Source organism: Cebus imitator, unplaced genomic scaffold (assembly GCF_001604975.1).
Source record: "Cebus imitator isolate Cc_AM_T3 unplaced genomic scaffold, Cebus_imitator-1.0 Scaffold194, whole genome shotgun sequence".
NCBI classification, from domain to species: Eukaryota; Metazoa; Chordata; class Mammalia; order Primates; family Cebidae; genus Cebus; species Cebus imitator.
Genome location: NW_016107509.1, coordinates 1,512,893 through 1,531,559, shown reverse-complemented (window position 1 = coordinate 1,531,559; position 18,667 = coordinate 1,512,893). Strand labels below are relative to the sequence as shown.

Here is an 18,667-nt window from a genome sequence, read left to right as displayed (position 1 = left end):
ACATGATTAGAGGTAAAGTTTATAGGTGGAGAAAAGGCAAGTTACGAGTTCATGCCTGAAGGCTTTATTTTCTCCGCTTATTTTTTCAAAGCAAGATCATCTACTGAGAATTTAGGAGATAAGGTAGAGTAGGGGAAAATATATATTAATAATTATACATTTAGCACCCACAGGGAAAAAACATGTCAAAGAATTCCCAAGTTCCACTTCTTTTTAAGACAGAGTCTCACTCTGTTGCCTAGACTGGAGTGTAGTGGTACAATCACAGCTCACTGCAGCCTCGACCTCCTGGGTCCAAGCAATCCTCCTGCCTCAGCCTCCTAAGCAGCTTGGACTACAGGTGTGTCCCACTACCCTTGGCTAATTTTTACATTTTTGTAGAGATGGAGGCCTCATCATGTTGCCCAGGCTGGTCTTGAACCTGGCTTCAAGTGATCCTCCTGCCTCAGTCTCCTAAAGTGCTGGGATTACAGGTGTGAGCCATGCCTGGCCCATCAAACACTGCTGAAGAAAAATCTAAATACCATCGGTCTGTGTCAGTAGCTACAGCATAATAAAGGAGAAAAGGAAATACTCTATTTCCTTTATTTAGTATTAAGTAAAATAGCAAGAACCCATGAACACCCAGAGAAGTCTTCTGTTATTTTCTACATAAGAAGCAGGGCAGATCTAAGTTTGGATCAGCACTCCTAAAGTTAGGCCGTGACCGATCCACAAAGCAAGCTACTACTCACTTTCCTCACTCTAGGACATCACTATTAAAGATTCTTAATCTTGGGTGTGTTACCTCTTAACATTTATTTATGGAATTGTTTATTTTTATATGCATGTATTTTGCATTCATCAGATGTTCACAAAAGTCTAGAACTCTCACCATCAACTGTTAATTGTCACCCTGCTCTGGACTGTCCACTGTCAAAACAGGAGTTCAGTGACATAAAAAGTCCATATTCAATTGCATAGCCCAGAATGGGGAGTGGGAAATAAAGTTTCCACATTTAAAATGTAAAATATTGGCTAAGTGTGGTGGCTCACGCCTGTAATCCTAGCACTCTTGGAGGCCAAGACAGGACTGCCTGAACCCAGGAGCTTGAAACCAGCCTGAGAAACATAGTGAGACCTCCCCTCTGCAAATAAAAATAAATAAATAAATAAATAAATAAATAAACTGGGCGTGGTGGAGTGTGCCTGTGGTCTCAGCTACTCAGGAGGCTAAAGTGGGAGGATCACTGGAGCCTAAGAGTTCAAGGCTGCAGTGAGCTGGGACTGCACCGCTGCACTCCAGCCTAGGTGACAGAGAGACACTGTCTCAAAACAAAACAAAGTAAAATACAGAACTATATTCTCAGGCACATGTGCTTATCATTCATTCAATCCTACTATGTGCCCTTTTTTACATTCAGGTTTAACAGAGCTAAATCCAACTTGATATTTTGGGGGCCCTCTTTAAGAAAAATAATACAAAATCAAAAATACAAAACTGCTAACACCCCTCCCAGGGCTCTGTTCAAGTTAAAGGGCCCAAAAGCTTAAGCTTAGTGAAAAATATGTTTCTTGGTTCAGATGAAATTTTTCACTTAGAAAATATTTTTCTTTAGCTTTATTTCCAAGTCAACTCTTCCCCCCATCCAACCTCCCAAATGCCAGTGAAAAGTCTAAGGTTGAGTTTAGAGTCATTATGAAGTCAAATGTGTTCCTCCATCCAGCTGTCCAAAACATTTATTGACTACCACAGTAGGAACAAGCTATGACCTCTCAATGTAAAGGAGCTTTATAACATTCATACATTCATTCATTCATTCGACTGAGTCTTGCTCTGTTGCCTAGGCTGGAGCGCAGTGGTGCGATCTCGGCTCACTGCAACCTCCGCCTCCCAGGCTCAAGTGATTCTCGTGCCTCAGCCTCCTGAGTAGCTGGAATCACAGGTATGTATTTTTAGTAGAGATAGATGGGGTTTTGCCATGTTGGCCAGGCTGGTCTTGAACTCCTGACTTCAAGTGATCTGCCTGCCTTGGCTTCTCAAAGTGCTGGAATTATAGGCATGAGCCACCACATCCGGCCTAAAAAACTTTTTTTTTTTTTTGAGATGGAGTTTTACTCTTGTTACCCAGGCTGGAGTGCAACGGCACAATCCCGGCCGGCCATAATCTCCGCTTCCCAGGTTCAAGCAGTTCTCCTGCCGCAGTCTCCAGAGTAGCTGGGATTACAGGCATGCACGCCACCATGCCCGGCTAATTTTGTATTTTTAGTAGAGACAGGGTTTCTTCATGTTGGTCAGGCAGTCTCAACTACTAACCTCAGGTGATCTGTCCGCCTTGGCCTCCCAAAGTGCTGGGATTACAGGCAAAAGCCAGCACACCCAGCCCTAAAATTTCTTTTAGTTCCTTGCTGTAATTAAGTCCCTGTATGCAATTCAAGTTTCTTATAGTCAGAGTTTTATTTGATTCTTAAATTGTTCACTTGATCAGTAACTAATTGCTATTACCTATCCAGTTTCACAACCTTATTACTAAACTATTTCTAGCTTAAAAATAAGTATTTCGCCGGGCGCGGTGGCTCAAGCCTGTAATCCTAGCACTTTGGAAGGCCGAGGCGGGTGGATCACGAGGTCAAGAGATCGAGACCATCCTGGTCAACATGGTGAAACCCCGTCTCTACTAAAAATACAAAACATTAGCTGGGCATGGTGGCGCATGCCTGTAATCCCAGCTACTCAGGAGGTTGAGGCAGGAGAATTCTCTGAACTCAGGAGGCGGAGGTTGCAGTGAGCCGAGATCGTGCCATTGCACTCCAGCCTGGGTAACAAGAGTGAAACTCCATCTCAGAAAAAAAAAAAAAAAAAAGTATTTCACAAATTTTCAAATATATCCAAAATGTGAAATGATGTTTTACATTTTTTACTTTTATCTGCTGTAAAATTTGAATTTTTTTATGACACAGCCTACCTAAGTTAATGAATATATTAATCACTTTCAGGTTGGTATTTTTTTTTAACCTCTTCCAGGCATCTACCCCACATGTTATCATCAGTGGAAAAGCTGCATTCCTGACTGCTCTCATTTTGAATTAGAATTTGATGTCTAATATAAATAAGTAGGTTACTTTTCATATTTCAGATTCCTTCTAAGGCTAGCTGAGATTATTTCACCTTGAAATTTTTTTTATTTTTTATTTTTATTTTGTTTAAAGATGGGGTTTCACCATGTTGGTCAGGCTGGTCTTGAACTCCCGACCTCAGATGATCCACCCACCTTGGCCTCCAAAGTGCTTGGATTACAGGCGTGAACCACCACGCCTGGCCTTACCTTGAAATTAACAATACACCCACTAAAAAAATTTTAATTAAACTCTAAGAAACTATTTTATAGTAGAACATCAACATTTTCTGGATAGGTGAAAGCTTTCATATTACATTTTTATTTTGCAAGAAAATAAATTATACAACTTAAAAAATAAAATCCAAAAATTAAGCAGTTCATCAAAATATTTCAGCCTACTGCATACAGAAACTGCTACCACTTAAAATTGTACAGCATTATCATCTCAGTATGTAGTGGCACACATTCAAAATCGTATAGACCATATGAGGATAGATTACAACTTAGGAACTAAAATAAATTTGTTCAATACTCCAGACAACATATAGTGTAGATGACAGGAAAGCTCTCATGTAATGTTTATTTCACAAACATGAACTTGGCAGAATTTATAAGACAGCATCCCAGTCATTTACATGAAAATAGAAAAACCAGCTTGAGTTTAAGATAACAAATCTTTTTGTAAAACTAGCAAATCTTTCACCCAGACTGAAGTTTTAAGAGTTGCCCTCTGAGCAGTGCTAGAGACATCTTACTGCAAATAATGCAAAATACTTTCTAACTACTCAGGTCATATTTTCTATTAAATTTAATAAAAGGTAAAAGAAAGAAAGCTAACATTTCATTTTTGGAAGGTTTAACATTTATGCACAAAATAAGAGTAAGAGACTTAAAAAGTTGACAGAACTCAGGGACCCCTCCAATAAATGTAAAAATTGGAAGACTTCAGACTTTATTTCAAGATCCGCATTTAATAATTGGAATAGTAATGTTCTAATATTTATTTCATTGTGACCATGAAAACTGTTCTATATTTTCACTTCCTAAACTCTGTCTTATGTCTACTTACTCTGGCAATGAGATAGCAACAAAAGTTAACATTTTCCAGATGGGATGTTTCCATCTTTAAACTAGAAGAGCTTAACATAGCCTCTCAAGTGTCTTACTGCCACACTACCAATTTTAAAAAATTAAACTTATTTTTTTTTTTTGTAGGGGGAGGCTGGATTTTCTTTTCCCTTAACTGCAGGTTTTATCCCTGCTCGGCACCAATTTTAGGTGCACATTGGAGAGGAGACCTGATAAAGAATGCCAATTGTGATTCCAGACCTTACAAACTGCTGGTAAGATTATTTTTTCCTTTTCTTTTTTTTTTTAATTAGCAAACCTGTTGTTTAAAGAAAACTCAACAATGGCATAGGCACCTTGTCAACTAAATGGTTTTCATAAACACCAAAAAGTAGTTAAACTTTTGTATACATAAAAAAAAATGATGAAAACTGTACATTTACAGTATTTACTGCTGTTCATTCCCAAAATACAATTAAGACATAATTAGTTATTACAAATTTATAAAATTTAATAAAAAACTTTGCTATGGATTTAGTGTTACCTGCTTTTGCATTAAATTCGCCTTCATAAATCAAAACATCATGACTCTCATTCTTAAATTAAATGACTCCAAATTAGAAGTTCCAAAAAAGTTCTGCAGACAATTATGGTTTAAAACAACAAACCTAAATTTTGAAAACGGACTGCAATTTTTCCTCCTATCATTTTCTCCTTTGGCATTCTTGTATTGGGACAAGCAAATACGCCAATGCTGAATTATCTGTTAAACATAAGGGCCACAATTACTACAAAATTATTTCTTCTAAATTTCAAATTTACCCATTATTAACAATCACCTAATTAGAGAGAACTGTGAATACTAATTTTAGTTTAATTCTTCACAATATGCTTGGTCTAACAAATGACATTTGCTACCTTAAAGATGAAGTGTAAAATTTTAATTATAAACAAAATTCCAATTTCCTAAGCATTTAAGAACAGGCATTTTACTATACTCAGCAAAACTCTAAATGTTTTAAATTTGTTTTCCTTCCATTCAGCAGGCAGTTCAAAAGCTTCTTGGGGTGGGGAGAGATTCCATGAAATGCTCTTGAAAGCACTCCACTATAACGTAATAGTGTATGCCTTTCTGTACTCCATTTCCTACTATCTTCAAAAACCATACTTTAAAAAATATTACTTAACGTCAAACATATAAAATGATTTGCAAGAAAATCTGAAACGTGCACCACAATGAATAAAAACCCATGTTGAGCCACTCATTCCCCAAGGGGGATAAATTTTTTCTTTTAAGTTGTTCAAGTTCTCAAGTCCTAAAATTTCCACTACTCTGGGTATTCAGTTGCCGGCAACTAGTTAAGTTGCTACTTTGGATTGACTGAAAGGAACACGGTAAATGTTGCCTTCTGGCCATTTAAAAAAATGTTTATTTTTAAAATATATAAATATATATTTACAGATATTTGGCAAGTTTACTGCTCGTATTAAGAGTGCAATAATTTTGCTTCTGTTTTTCAGGTCTTATGTTGTGGTTTTTCTCTTACCCCTAGGTGACTGATGCAAACCTGAGGCTACAAATCCCTAACCATGAGACTTTAAAATACCAAAATACTTCTATGCTACAGATGAAGAGATCAGTGACATAACTGTATTATATTAGAGCAGGAGATTTCTGCATTGTTTTTAATAAATTCAGATATGGCATAATATTAGGCATATAAATCTTAAGTGTGTTAGTAAACACACTTAATATGTTTAGTAAACACACAATATGCTTGTTTTGCTATTTTGGCTCTGCAATCATAATGACCTACCTAGCTCCATAAAATTTTTTAAACAATTGAAGCAACAATTAATATAAGCTTCACTTTTCAAAACAAGCTCTCTAGCCATATTAAAGAAAAAAAAAATCTGAAAAACTCCTTTATCATTTAACAACAACTAAAATAGCAGTCTCCTGCTTAAAGAAAACCAGTATTTGAAAGTTGAAAATATTTAATACCATTTTTAGGTCACCATTAAAATCCAGTCATTATACTGAGCAGTGTTTGAATGAAAAATTTGATACTATTAAATACTTAACCTCTCACCTATATCTCCCCTCTCCCAATGTTGCATTGACAGCTCACTCTTTTCATCAAAAGAAACCAAGAGTGCTATTTCTAGTTTTAATTGCATTTTTTAAAAACAAAAGTTAACAGCATTTTTCAGTGCATGAGTATCTGAAGATCCTTCCTTGTGCAAGTACATTTTTTAAGAGAGGAAAAAGAAAGAGAAAAAAGCAACAAGAACCCCGCCCTCACCCTTCCCAACTGTATTTCTCCTGGTGGGTACAAATCAAATTCACTTTTAAAAGCTGATAATGGGCTCTTCATGAATGCAAGTTTCTCCACAAAACAGCATGCTGTTAAAGAGTGTGCAACATGAAGGGAATGCCATCATGCTAACTAATGTGACTGGCAAAATATAGTTGTTTTTGTAAGGTAAGGCAGAGATTTTAATATTTATGTAATCAAAGTCCAAATAAACCTTCTCCAGCACAAACTGTTACAACTTTCTGCCCAAGCACTCCAAAATTTGGGTTCTTACTATTGTCCATGATATTCAAAATTATGCCATATATATGAAAGTGTTGATATCAGATTCATCTCTTCTGATGTATTTGTGTTCTATTAGCCACTCTATTTGCTCTTTTATCATTTTCTTTTGTGGCAAGAACATGTTTTTCAAAATTTCTACTAATTCAGTCTGCAGCTGAGCATTACTAATTTTCTTTCTCATTTTCATTATTTGTATGATAGCTTCCTAAAAGAAAAAATAAAAATAAAAGTACATTAATATATGAAATTAAGTACAATAAACTGAAAAATGACTTTTAATGCATATTCATCCTCTATCCAACATCTACCCAAATGAATAACAATCACCAGGGGATTAATCTTGACACCAGTATCTCTTCCTTAACAAATAAAAACGTCTTTTGTTTTTTCATTCCCCATAAAAAAAAAAAATCTGCTTATTGGCATGGGGGTCTAGGGGAGAAATAACATTAGGAGAAATACCTAATGTAGATGATGGTTTGATGGGTGCAGCAAACCACCATCACACGTGTATATGTAACAAACGTGCATGTTCTGCAGGTGTCCTGTATAATTTTTAAAATCTGCTTATTACAGAGATTTTGAAAAATAAGTAAAATCAAAATTACCTCTGCCTCTCTGCTGAAAGAATACCACACCTAATGTTTTAATATTATTTCCTTCAATTCCTTTTTTCCATACCATTCACATTCTTAAAAGTTATCTTACCTGTGAAAACAGTATATATATAACCTGGTATTATGTTAAACATTAATTAAAATACAATAAACCCCCTACATCCAATTTTTTCCTTGTATTCAGTTATTTCTTTGTGTAGTAGCAGAGGTCAGTTGGGGTCTGTTTTAAAAGTCGGTAAGTACTACTCTTTTATTTTTATTTTTTTATTGTCTTTTTAATACTACTCTTTATATATATTTACCAGATTAATTATATTTGCTACAAAATATTATCTTCAGTTTGTATTGGTTCAATTAAGTGTTTTTAAGTTTTTTCTTTCCTTCTTCTCCTTTTAAATATAGAGACAAGGTCTTGCTATGTTGGCCAGGTCAGTCTTGAACTCCCAGCCTCAAGTAATCCCCTGTCTCGGTCTCCCAAAGTGCTGGGATTACAGGTTTAAGTCACGACACCCAACTGTTTTTAAGTTTCTAAAAGAACAAATCTTTTTGATCTAGGTCATTTAATGAAAATTTTTCTTGATGATTTCCTAAATCACTATTAAGTTTATAACAAGTTATTAGAAAATCATTAAATATTCTTTTCTCTTTTACTTTTTCCAGTCCAAGCTCTCTCTTTACCCAACAAAGCATCTATATGCCTGGTGTGGTGGCTCATGCATGTAATCCTAGCACTTTGGGAGGCTGAGGTGGGCAGACTGCTTGAGTCCAGGAGTTTGAGACCAGCCTGGGCAACATGGCAAAATCCCATCTCTACAAAATATACAAAAAAATTTAGTCGGGCATGGGGGCCTGTGTCTGTGTTCCCAGCTATTTAGGAGGCTGAGGAAGGAAGACTGCTTGAGCTTGGGAGGCAGAGGTTGCAGTAAGCTGAGATCGCACTACTGCATTCCAGCCTGAGACCCTGTTTCCAAAAAAAAAAAGGCATCTGTCTGTCTTAGCACAGATTACAGTCTGTTATAAATGTCAAAATAGAAAAAGAAGTAATATTTGCTTTTAACATTTAAAAATGTTACTTTGCTGCAAATCAACAGACTTGGGATTCCGGCACTATTCAGTAATAGAAAAATTCCTTCAATTTCCTCTGTACAGATATGATAACCAGCTGGGGAGGGTGGCACATGCCTGTAATCCCAGCAATTTGAGGTGGGTGGATCGTTTGAGTCCTGGCATTTGAGACCAACCTGGGCAACATGGCAACACCCCATTCTCTACAAAATATACAAAAAAATAAAAGATTAGCTGGGCATGGTGGCACGCGCCTGTGGTCCTAGCTACTCAAGGGGCTGAGGCAGGAGGATCGCCTGAGCCTGGAAGGCAGAGGTTGCAGTGAGCTGACATTGCACCACTGCACTCCAGCCTAGGCGTGAGTGAGTGAGTGACACCCTGTCTCAAAAAAATAGAAAAACAGTTTGGACGTGGTAGCTCATACCTGTAATTCCAGCACTTTGGGAAGCCAAGGTGGGTGGATCATAAGGTCAGAAGTTCAAGACCAGCCTGCCCAACATGGTGAAACCCTGTCTCTACTGAAACTACAAAAAATAGCTGGGCATGGTGGCGGGCACCTGTAATCCCAGCTATTCGGGAGGCTGAGGCAGAAGAATCATATGCACCCGGGAGGTGGAGGTTGCAGTGAGCTAAGATCAGCACCACTGCACTGCAGCCTGGGCGACAGGGTGAGCCTCTGTCTCAAAATAAATAAATAAATAGATAGATAGATTAGATAGATAAATAGACAGATAGATAGATAGATAGATAGATAGATAGATAGATAGATAAAAGATATGATGACCCTTTCACTGACACCAGAAGGTCAAGTGAATTCCTCCCACCCTCAACGGTATTCAGATACCAGGCTCTTGATCAACATAAACTGGGGTTTGTGTCAGGGGTCCAGAGTGGAAGAAGGAAGAGGGGAAGTCTGTTCCATCAAGCATTTGAAGATTGCAGGAACCCGCAGGAAGAGGAGAGACATTTGTAAATGGCCCAGTTTCTCCTCAGGTAGAGTTGAAGGTGGTAGTTATCGAGCCCAAGAGGAAAACAGAGCAGAGGGACACTGGCTCTGGTCCCCATTTGATACGCTGGAGGTTACTTAAAAGAGTAGCATAGTATGATGGAGATAATACTGCACTTCTGACTCTCCCTCAGTTCTCACGTGTCACAGCGAGAGTTTTGAGCTAATGGAACTGCCACAGGGCCTTTAATGACAGGGCAAGGTAATCCTACCATTATTCTGCAAAGAATAATGACAGTGTGCCATGTAGGCCAAGGAGCCACACAGAAGATGTGCAGTCTCAGAGGCTTCAAGAGCTGAGTAAGAGCAAGGGAAAGACAGAGCAGAGAAGAAGCCATGAGGCCCTTAGCAAATAGAAAAAGAATTAACCATAAATTCATCTGCTATGGACAACAGCAGTAGTTACCAACAGAAAGCCAAATTCTCAAAGATATACACTACTTCATAGCTACCAACAGCAAGAATCCAGGACACTGTCATAACTACATAGATATGATGCTCCCTTTACTTGACTAGTCAAGTAAATCCCTCTCTCACCCTCAATATATGCAGATGCCATCCATGAAAATCGTAAACAATGGAGATGAGCAGAGTAGCATCAGAGGGAAATACAGTCTGAGCATTTCCTAAAGACAGCTTAGATTATTGGAATCTACATAATTATGGATCACATTAAGACAAAACAAAAGGACTTCAATTTCTCTGCGCATCTTAGAATATGACTACACCTGCATATATATTTCAACTCTTTAATCCATCTGGAGTTTATCCTAGCACAGTTTGAATATATTCTAACTTTTCCTCCAAACAGAAAAATTTCCCAACACCTCTTAGTGAATAATTTATTTTCTTTTCATGCGTCATGGAAATTATTTCCTTTATTGTATACACTCTTCTACAATACAGAGCAGCAGATTTTTTGGTTTTTGTTTTTTTTGAGATGGAGTCTCACTCTATTACCCAGGCTGGAGTGCGGTGGCGCAATCTCAGCTCACTTTAACCTCTGCCCTCCAGGTTCAAGCAATTCTCCTGCCTCAGCACCCGCAAGTAGCTGGGATTAGAGGCATGCACCACCACAGCTGGCTAGTTTTTGTATTTTTAGTAGAGATGGGGTTTCACCACATTGGCCAGGCTGGTCTTGAATTCCTGACCTCAGGCGATCGCCTGCCTTGACCTTCCAAAGTGTTAGGATTACAGTTGAGAGTCACTGCACCTGGCCTAAAGTAGGTTTAATCTTGGTTATCTTGCTCAATTAATCTTCTTGCCATACTATTTATTACTACAGATTTTAAAATATTTTAGTATTTGGCAGGGTAAGTTCTAGCACTACCATCTTATTCTTTTTTAAGTTTCTCAATCATTCTTATTTATTTATTCTGATAAACTGAGAATCAATCTGTAAAATTCCAAAGATATTCCTAGTTGAATTTTCATATGATATTTAGTAAACTTGACATTAATATCAGAAAAATCAATCTTTTACATTATTCAGCCTAGGCGCCAGGTACAGTGGCATGTGCCTGTAGTCCCAGCTGCTGTGAAGGCTGAAGCAGGAGGATCGCTTGAGTTCATTTAAAAAAAAATTTTTTTATTCAGCCTTATCATTGAAGAATATGGTGTTTCACATTAAGCAAAAAAATGTCAGACATAAAAGTACATACTGTCTGGTTCCATTTATATGAAGACCTGGAACTGGCAAAACTAAGTGATGATAATTAGAATCAGCTAGGTAGAGGGAGTGCCTGCCTGGAGAGAAAACATGGGGAGATGACTGCTGTGACAGAAATGTTCTGTATCTTAATTGGGTTATGGTCACACAGGTATACCTAAACTCACTGAAAATTGTATTTTGAAAGATACATTCCATTGTGTCTAAATTACAACTAAAAATTTAGAACAAAAAAAGAGCTCAATCGTTCTGTTTATTCAACTCTCCTTCTGAATCTCCAGTAAAGAGCCACTCTCTTCATATATACCTCCTACAGAATGTGTATGAATGTTTCTTATTTTCTACTTACTTATTGCTAAATAGAAAGGCAATTGGTGTTTTTTATTTTTTTTTATTTTTTTATTTTTTTGAGACGGAGTTTCGCTCTTGTTACCCAGGCTGGAGTGCAATGGCGCGATCTCGGCTCACCGCAACCTCCGTCTCCTGGGTTCAGGCAATTCTCCTGCCTCAGCCTCCTGAGTCACTGGGATTACAGGCACGCGCCACCATGCCCAGCTAATTTTTTGTATTTTTAGTAGAGACAGGGTTTCACCATGTTGACCAGGATGGTCTCGATCTCTTGACCTCGTGATCCACCCACCTCAGCCTCCCAAAGTGCTGGGATTACAGGCTTGAGCCACCGCGCCCGGCCCTTTTTTTATTTTTTAAGACAAATTTCACTCTTATTGCCTAGGCTGGAGTGGAGTGGTGTGATCTTGGCTCACTGGAACCTTCACCTCCCAGGTTCAAGTGATTCTCCTGCCTCAGCCTCCTGAGTAGCTGGGACTACAGGTGCGTGCCACCACACCCAGCTAATTTTTGTATTTTTAGTAAAAACGGGGTTTCACCATGTTGGCCAGGATGGTCTCGCTCTCTCGACCTTGTGATCTGCCCACCTTAGCCTCCCAAAGTGTGAGCCACCTCGCTCGTCCAAATGCAATTGGTTTTAATTCATTCATCTTTTCTCTGCTACATTATCCTACCACATGATCTATAGATAATAAGCATTTTTTCATCTTTTCCTCATTTCATATTTTAAAAAGTACACTGGGCCGGGCGCAGTGGCTCAGCACTTTGCAAGCCCAGCACTTTAGGAGGCCGAAGTAGGCATATTGCTTGAGCCCAGGACTTCGAATCCAGCCTGGGCAACATGGTAAAACCCTGTCTCCACTAAAAATACAAAATCAGCAGAGGGTGGTGGCACACACCTGTGGTCCCAGCTAATCGGGAGGCTGAGGCGGGGGGATCCTTTGAGCCCAGGAAGTTGAGGATGCAGTGAGCTAAAGACGGTAGAGTGCACTAGAGTGCCACTGCACTCTAGTCTGGGCAACAGAGAGAGACCCTGTCTCAAAAACAAAAAGCAAAACCAAGAAAGAAAAGGAAAAAAAATACCCTGGCCAGAAGTTTCAAACAGTAGTAAATGAAAATAGTAAAAGTTGAATAACTTGGTTTTAAAAGGACTATTTCTAAAGTTAAAACAATCATACACAGCTATTCTTTATTACATTCAGAAAGTATCATAATCCTAGCTTTAAATTTTTTTTAAAAGAAGAAATGAATATTAGAGAACTTTCTTGGTTCTAAACACATTTCCTAATTCCACATTACAACGGAATGTGAAATTGGAATTCATATTCCAACTAGAATTGGAATTTTCAATGTATTTTTAGAAAATTGATTGAGACAAGATCTTACTTTGTTACCCATGCAATCCTCCTGCCTCAGCCTCCCAAAGTACACTTGGCCCCTACATGCTTTTCAATTCAAAAAAGGATTCAAAATTTAAAAAAGAAAAAAGAAAACTAAGGTTTTTCAAACTTCAGACATTCTGTCAATATTACAAACCTGGGTTCTTAGTATTCGTAGTTGAACTATTCCTTCATTCTCTTCTTCTCTCATCCTTTCTGTAGTGAGCTGCAAACGTCCAATCAAGTTGATTTTACCCCTTTTCTGAACTTTTGCATTTTTTCTACAAAAAGAATTGAATCGAATATTTTATGGTGAAAAAGACTTTTAAAATCCTATTACAGCAACAATGTCTGAGAGAAAATCTTTAGAAATATTCTAAAAATATCATAACTGTTTAAAGGAAAAATGACAAATAGCCTATATATTGCTTTATTTATTTCTTTTTTTTGAGATGGAGTCTTGCTCTGTCACCAGGCCAGAGTGCCATGGCGCTATCTCGGCTCACTGCAACCTCTGCTTCCTGGGTTCAAGCAATACTCCTGCCTCAGCCTCCAGAGTAGGTGGGACTACAGGTGTGTGCCATCACACCCAGCTAATTTTTCTGTATTTAGTAGAGACGGGGGTTTCACCGTGTTGGCCAGGATGGTCTTGATCTCTTGACCTCATGATCCACCCGCCTTGGCCTCCCAAAGTGCTAGGATTACAGGCGTGCGCCACCGGACCCAGCCTACATACTACTTTAAAACAAACTCTGTATTTTCCTTAAACATGATAACTAACCTGTTAATGAGTGATTACACTCTCTATAAAAATAAAGTTAATATTTTATATTGCCATAAAAGTGACTAGCTAATTAAAGATACATGGGTTATGATTCAATGTTATCTGCTAACTGGATCTTAACAACAACAACAAAAACGCTTTGTCTGAATAAAGTTGCTTTAGAGTACAAAAGGGTATCAGCCTGAAAGATGAAATGCAATATAATATAGTATAATGTCAAAGACCAAAAATGTATCCATGGAAAATATAGTAAAGAAGTAAACATCTGATTAATATTTTCCATAAACAACTAAATGATGCAAGTTTACAGTGATGACAGTATATATTTATGTTTTAAATATAATGTAAGGAAAATAATTATTTTCCAAAAAACAAAGTGCTAAAATTCAAACAAGATGTTTTTGTTTTAGATCAACCAACATGAAGCTTACATTAAACTGAACTCCTGGTTCACTGAGAAGAGGGTACCTTCTGTAAAGTCTTTGGGTGAGTTGACTTGAGGTTCATACAATAAAACTTGCCGTTTGAGTTTTGGGAAAGCTACTAAAGACTATGAAGAATAAAGAGAAAACAATTAGCATCTAAAAACAGTATGGAACACTAAGATCAATTCTACAACATAATCAACACAGGCAAGAAAAGGATTACAAACACAAACTTAAAATGTTTGGTACTTCCATGAATATAATATTTGAATGCATAATGAGGAAAGGGAGGAGGTGAAAAGAGTTGGTTATGAAAAAGCAATAAATGCTCTCTTTACAGTAAGACAAGAAACTGGTCACATAGGACCACAGTAAACACCACCTGGCAGTTATATACCAGCTCCTTCATCTACAGGTAGTAATTAATTTTGGAACTTCAGGCCAGGTGCAGTGGCTCATGCCTGTAATCTCAGCTACTTGGGAGGCTGAGGTGGGAGAACTGCTTGAACCCAGGAGGCAGAGGTTGTAGTGTGCTGAGGCTGTGCCATTGCACTCCAGCCTGAGCAACAAGAGCAAAACTCTGTCTCAAAAAACAAAAACAAACAAATAAACAAAAAAGTACATAGGTGGTCACATTTCTCAAAGGTAACACTTAAATACCAACTCAATCTTTCTTTTTAAATTTTTTTTCACTGGGCACAGTGGCTCACACCTGTAATCCCAGCACTTTGGGAGGCTGAGGTGGGCAGATCATGAGGTCAGGAGATCAAGGCCATCCTGGCCAACATGGTGAAAACCCATCTCTACTAAAAAAAATTAGCTGGGCGTGGTGATGCGTGCCTGTAATCCCAGCTACTCGGGAGGCTGAGGCAGAACTGCTTGAACCTGGGAGGCGGAGGCTACAGTGAGCCAAGACTGCACCACTGTCACCCAGGCTGGAGTGCAGTGGCATGATTGTGACTCACTGCATCCTCCTGGGCTCAAGCAATCCTTCTACCTCAGCCTTCCAGGTAGCTGGGATACAGCCACCAAGCTGGCTAATTTGCTTTTTTTTAAAAGATATGGAATCCCACTATTTTACCTAGCTAGTCTCAAACTCCTGAGTTCAAGCAATCCTCCCCTCCCGCGTTGGCCTCCCAAAGTGCTAGGATTACAGCCATTAGCCACTGCTCCTGGCCTCTCCTTTTATTTGAAGCACTTTCTCTGCCTTGGTAAATTGCCTATTTTCAATTTATTTTTTCAATAAATATCTCATTAGTATATTTTTCTTTCTTTCTTTTTTTTTTTTTGAGACAAGAGTCTCACTCTGTAGTAGCGCAATCTTGGCTCACTGCAACCTCCACCTCCAGGGTTCAAGCAATTCTCCTGCCTCAGCCTCCTGCGTAGCTGGGATTATAGGCTCCCGCCACCAAGCTGGGTGAATTTTTGTATTTTTAGTAGAGATGGGGTTTCACTAGGTTGGCTAGCCTGGTCTAGAACTCCTGACCTCAAGTGATCTGCCTGCCTTGGCCTCTCAAAGTGCTAAGATTACAGGCGTGAGCCCCCGTGCCCGGCCTCTATTTTTCTTGATTGTAAGACATTTTGAGACGGTTATGAATTTAATAATATATTGCAAGCCAATCATATATTTACTGCTACATGAGAGGATACAATCTTAAAAAACAAACAAAAACATAAACCAACCCATAAGGTCCTTCTAAGTTCAGCATCAGGGAGTTCAGTTGCAAGTTTAAGATTTTCAAAGCTGATTTTCTCTCTGGGTCTTTGGTTCCATGCAAACAACACAGCGAGCTGAAACGTGGTTACCTCCAAATCATATTGACCTACTTCATTCTTAAATGTTATCTATAATAGATAAAATAGATTTTTAATAAGAATCTCATGATAATTATCTTATGAGGACTAGCTATGACATGAATTTATATATGAAAAAGATTGCTGTCTTCCAAAGTCTACTCTTTCTTTCATGGTAATAAACATTTTAGCATATGTTAATGGCTGCCCACAATACATGCTCATCTCTTCTTTCCATGTAACAAAATGTGGCCATGTGACTGATAGACTGATACTGGTCAATGTGATGCAAATGGAAATGATGGAGGAAAACTTCTAGAAGTTGTCCCTAAATAAAGGTATAAGCTACCTTCACCTTTCCCTTTCTGTTGGCAGGAAGACTGAGATAGTTGGGATCACACTGAATTCTGTAGACAAGGGCAGTATCTTACCCATGATGATGTAACCAGAAGCTTATGTTCCTAACAACTTCATGAAAAAAATTAACCATTTCTGCTCAAACTTTCACACATTAGCGAGGCAAAATTCTATTTTGTTTAAGTAATTCTTCTGTGAAGTCCTGCTACTTTCATCCAAATGGAAAGCTGAAGTAACAAACATACTATCTACTTACAATTCCATTTGACATGAGATGATGCCAATGTAATTTTCTACCACTATGATTTTTTTTGTAGAATTCTTCTACTTCCGGTATCAAGTCCTCCAGTTCGGTAGGAAGTGAGACAAAGACTTTCTCTGAACTTCTTGACCAGGCACCAGCATTCAGAATTTTTATATTAACTGAATCAGCTATAGACAAGAATATCAAGAATATGAAGAAATTTACGTTAACAATGGATAAAATTCAAAATAAATACAGGGTAACTTTTGTTGAAAAATCATTAAGACTGTAAAACTTTTGTTTAAAGTGTCCTTTTGTTGTGAAATAAAGATTTGTAAATCAACCCACTGCTTTGATGGCTGTTTCCAAGGAAATGGACTTCATAACATCTTTTGATATATTACTGCTGAGGTTTATTTTTAATTTAACAGAAAACAAGGATTTTTTTCAGTTAAAAAAATATATATGTAATTATAAAATAATACCTGGTAATGCCAACTTATTATTTTTGTGCATTTCCTTAAAAGCTTGGTTCAAATCTTCAGATACTTTTATGTCCTGAAACATTCTAGCAAGCTTGTTTACATAATCTGCTGGCATACCAACTTCCTATAAAATCCAAAGACAGAAGAGATAATAAATACATAATCTGATATACTACTGAGAAAAAATTTAATGGAAAAACTAAGTCTTAGATGTTTTAATACAAAATTTTTCTCTCTTATTAGAATGTTTATCATCTAATACCTATGAAATTTGCTTCTCTGAAACAAAACAGGATATTGCAAGGGGTCCCTGCTTTGCACAATTCTTGTATGTATGAATTTCAGTTACCACAGTACAGCTAAATAATACCAATTCCCCAAGAACAAAGCTCAACCTTCAGTTGACACTATGTAATAATGAAACTGCATGAAGTAAAAACTCTATTTCTAGCTCCTCGATCCACAAATCGTGACAAAAATAATAGTGACAAATCACAATATTGCTATGAAAATCTATTAATTGGCCTGGTATGGTAGTTCACACTTGTAATTCCAGCAACTTTGGGAGTCTTAGGCAGGAGAATCACTTGAAGCCAGGATTTTGAGAATAACCTGGGCAACATAGTGAGACTCCATCACTACAAAAAAATTTTAAAAGTTGGCGGGATGTGGTGGCATACTGCCTATAGTCCCAGCTATTTGGAAGGCTGAGGTGGGTGGAACACTTGAGCCCAGGAATTTGAGCTCTGATTGTATCACTGCACTCCAGTCTGGGCAACAGAAGAAGATACTGTCTCTTAAAAAAAAATTTTTTTTTTAAATTTTTTTTAAAAACATAAACACAATCTATTAGTCATTTGTTTATTCAGTTCAACCACAGACAACAAAGTGTGTAGTTTCATTGCACTTTATCTTCCAGTAATTAACCCACATGACAACTCACAAAAAAAGAATAATCAAAGAAGGTAATGGCACACAAAGATAAAAAAAGTACACTGAAGAACTGAAAAGTGATAATGCTGGAAATGAAAATAAAATAGAACATAAATGGAGTTATAGAAGAAAGCTGACTGTGATTGTCAGGCTGATAATGCCAGTGTTGAGGATCTTAGTGAAGGCAAATTATCGACATAAAAGAGAAAAGTGGTAAGTGACAAAAAAGATAAGATACCCTAGAGGAAGTGATCCTGGCAAAAATGCTATAAAGGAATTCACAGTATTTCATGACACTGAAAGCCCAATAGATAAAATGCTAGAAACTGATCCAAATTACAGGGGTGTGACAACTCTCCAAGGCAAAGAAAAGATGCTTACTCTGCCAAAGTTACATAAAGGCAAGAACTATTTAAACTACTCTTCATGAACGCTTTTCTGACACAGATAATTTATCTACCATAAAATTCACCCTTTCAAAGTATATAATTTGGCCAAGTGTGGTGGCTCACACCTGTAATTCCAGCAATTTAGGAGGCCAAGGTGGGTGGATCACCTGAGGTCAGGAGTTCGAGACCAGCCTGGCCAACATAGTAAAACTCCATTCTCTACTAAAAATACAAAAATTAGCTGGGCGTAGTGGCACGTGCCTGTAATTCCAGCTACTCAGGAGGCTGAGGCAGGAGAATCGCTTGAACCCGAGAGGCGGAGGTTGCAGTGAGCCCAGATCGCATCACTGTACTCCAGCCTGGGCAACAGAGTGAAACTCTGCCTTAAAAAACATAAATAAAA

At 37.9% G+C, this 18,667-nt stretch overlaps 1 protein-coding gene across 2 annotated transcripts in view; it reads right to left on the bottom strand.

Moving 5' to 3' along the window:
* Window positions 1-3,405: 3,405 nt before the first annotated feature.
* Window positions 3,406-18,667, bottom strand: part of CUL5 (cullin 5) — a 107,413-nt gene continuing 92,151 nt past the window's right edge. The window contains exons 14-19 of one of the 2 annotated variants that reach the window (XM_017547056.2): window positions 16,943-17,066; window positions 16,470-16,645; window positions 15,746-15,907; window positions 14,069-14,187; window positions 13,011-13,134; window positions 3,406-6,974 (exon numbers count right to left, since the gene is read on the bottom strand). In XM_017547056.2, the coding sequence (XP_017402545.1) occupies window positions 6,780-6,974; window positions 13,011-13,134; window positions 14,069-14,187; window positions 15,746-15,907; window positions 16,470-16,645; window positions 16,943-17,066 (900 nt within the window). In that variant the 3' untranslated portion in view covers window positions 3,406-6,779. The remainder of the gene's footprint in view (window positions 6,975-13,010; window positions 13,135-14,068; window positions 14,188-15,745; window positions 15,908-16,469; window positions 16,646-16,942; window positions 17,067-18,667) is intronic. The other variant, XM_017547057.2, reaches the window with a different exon arrangement.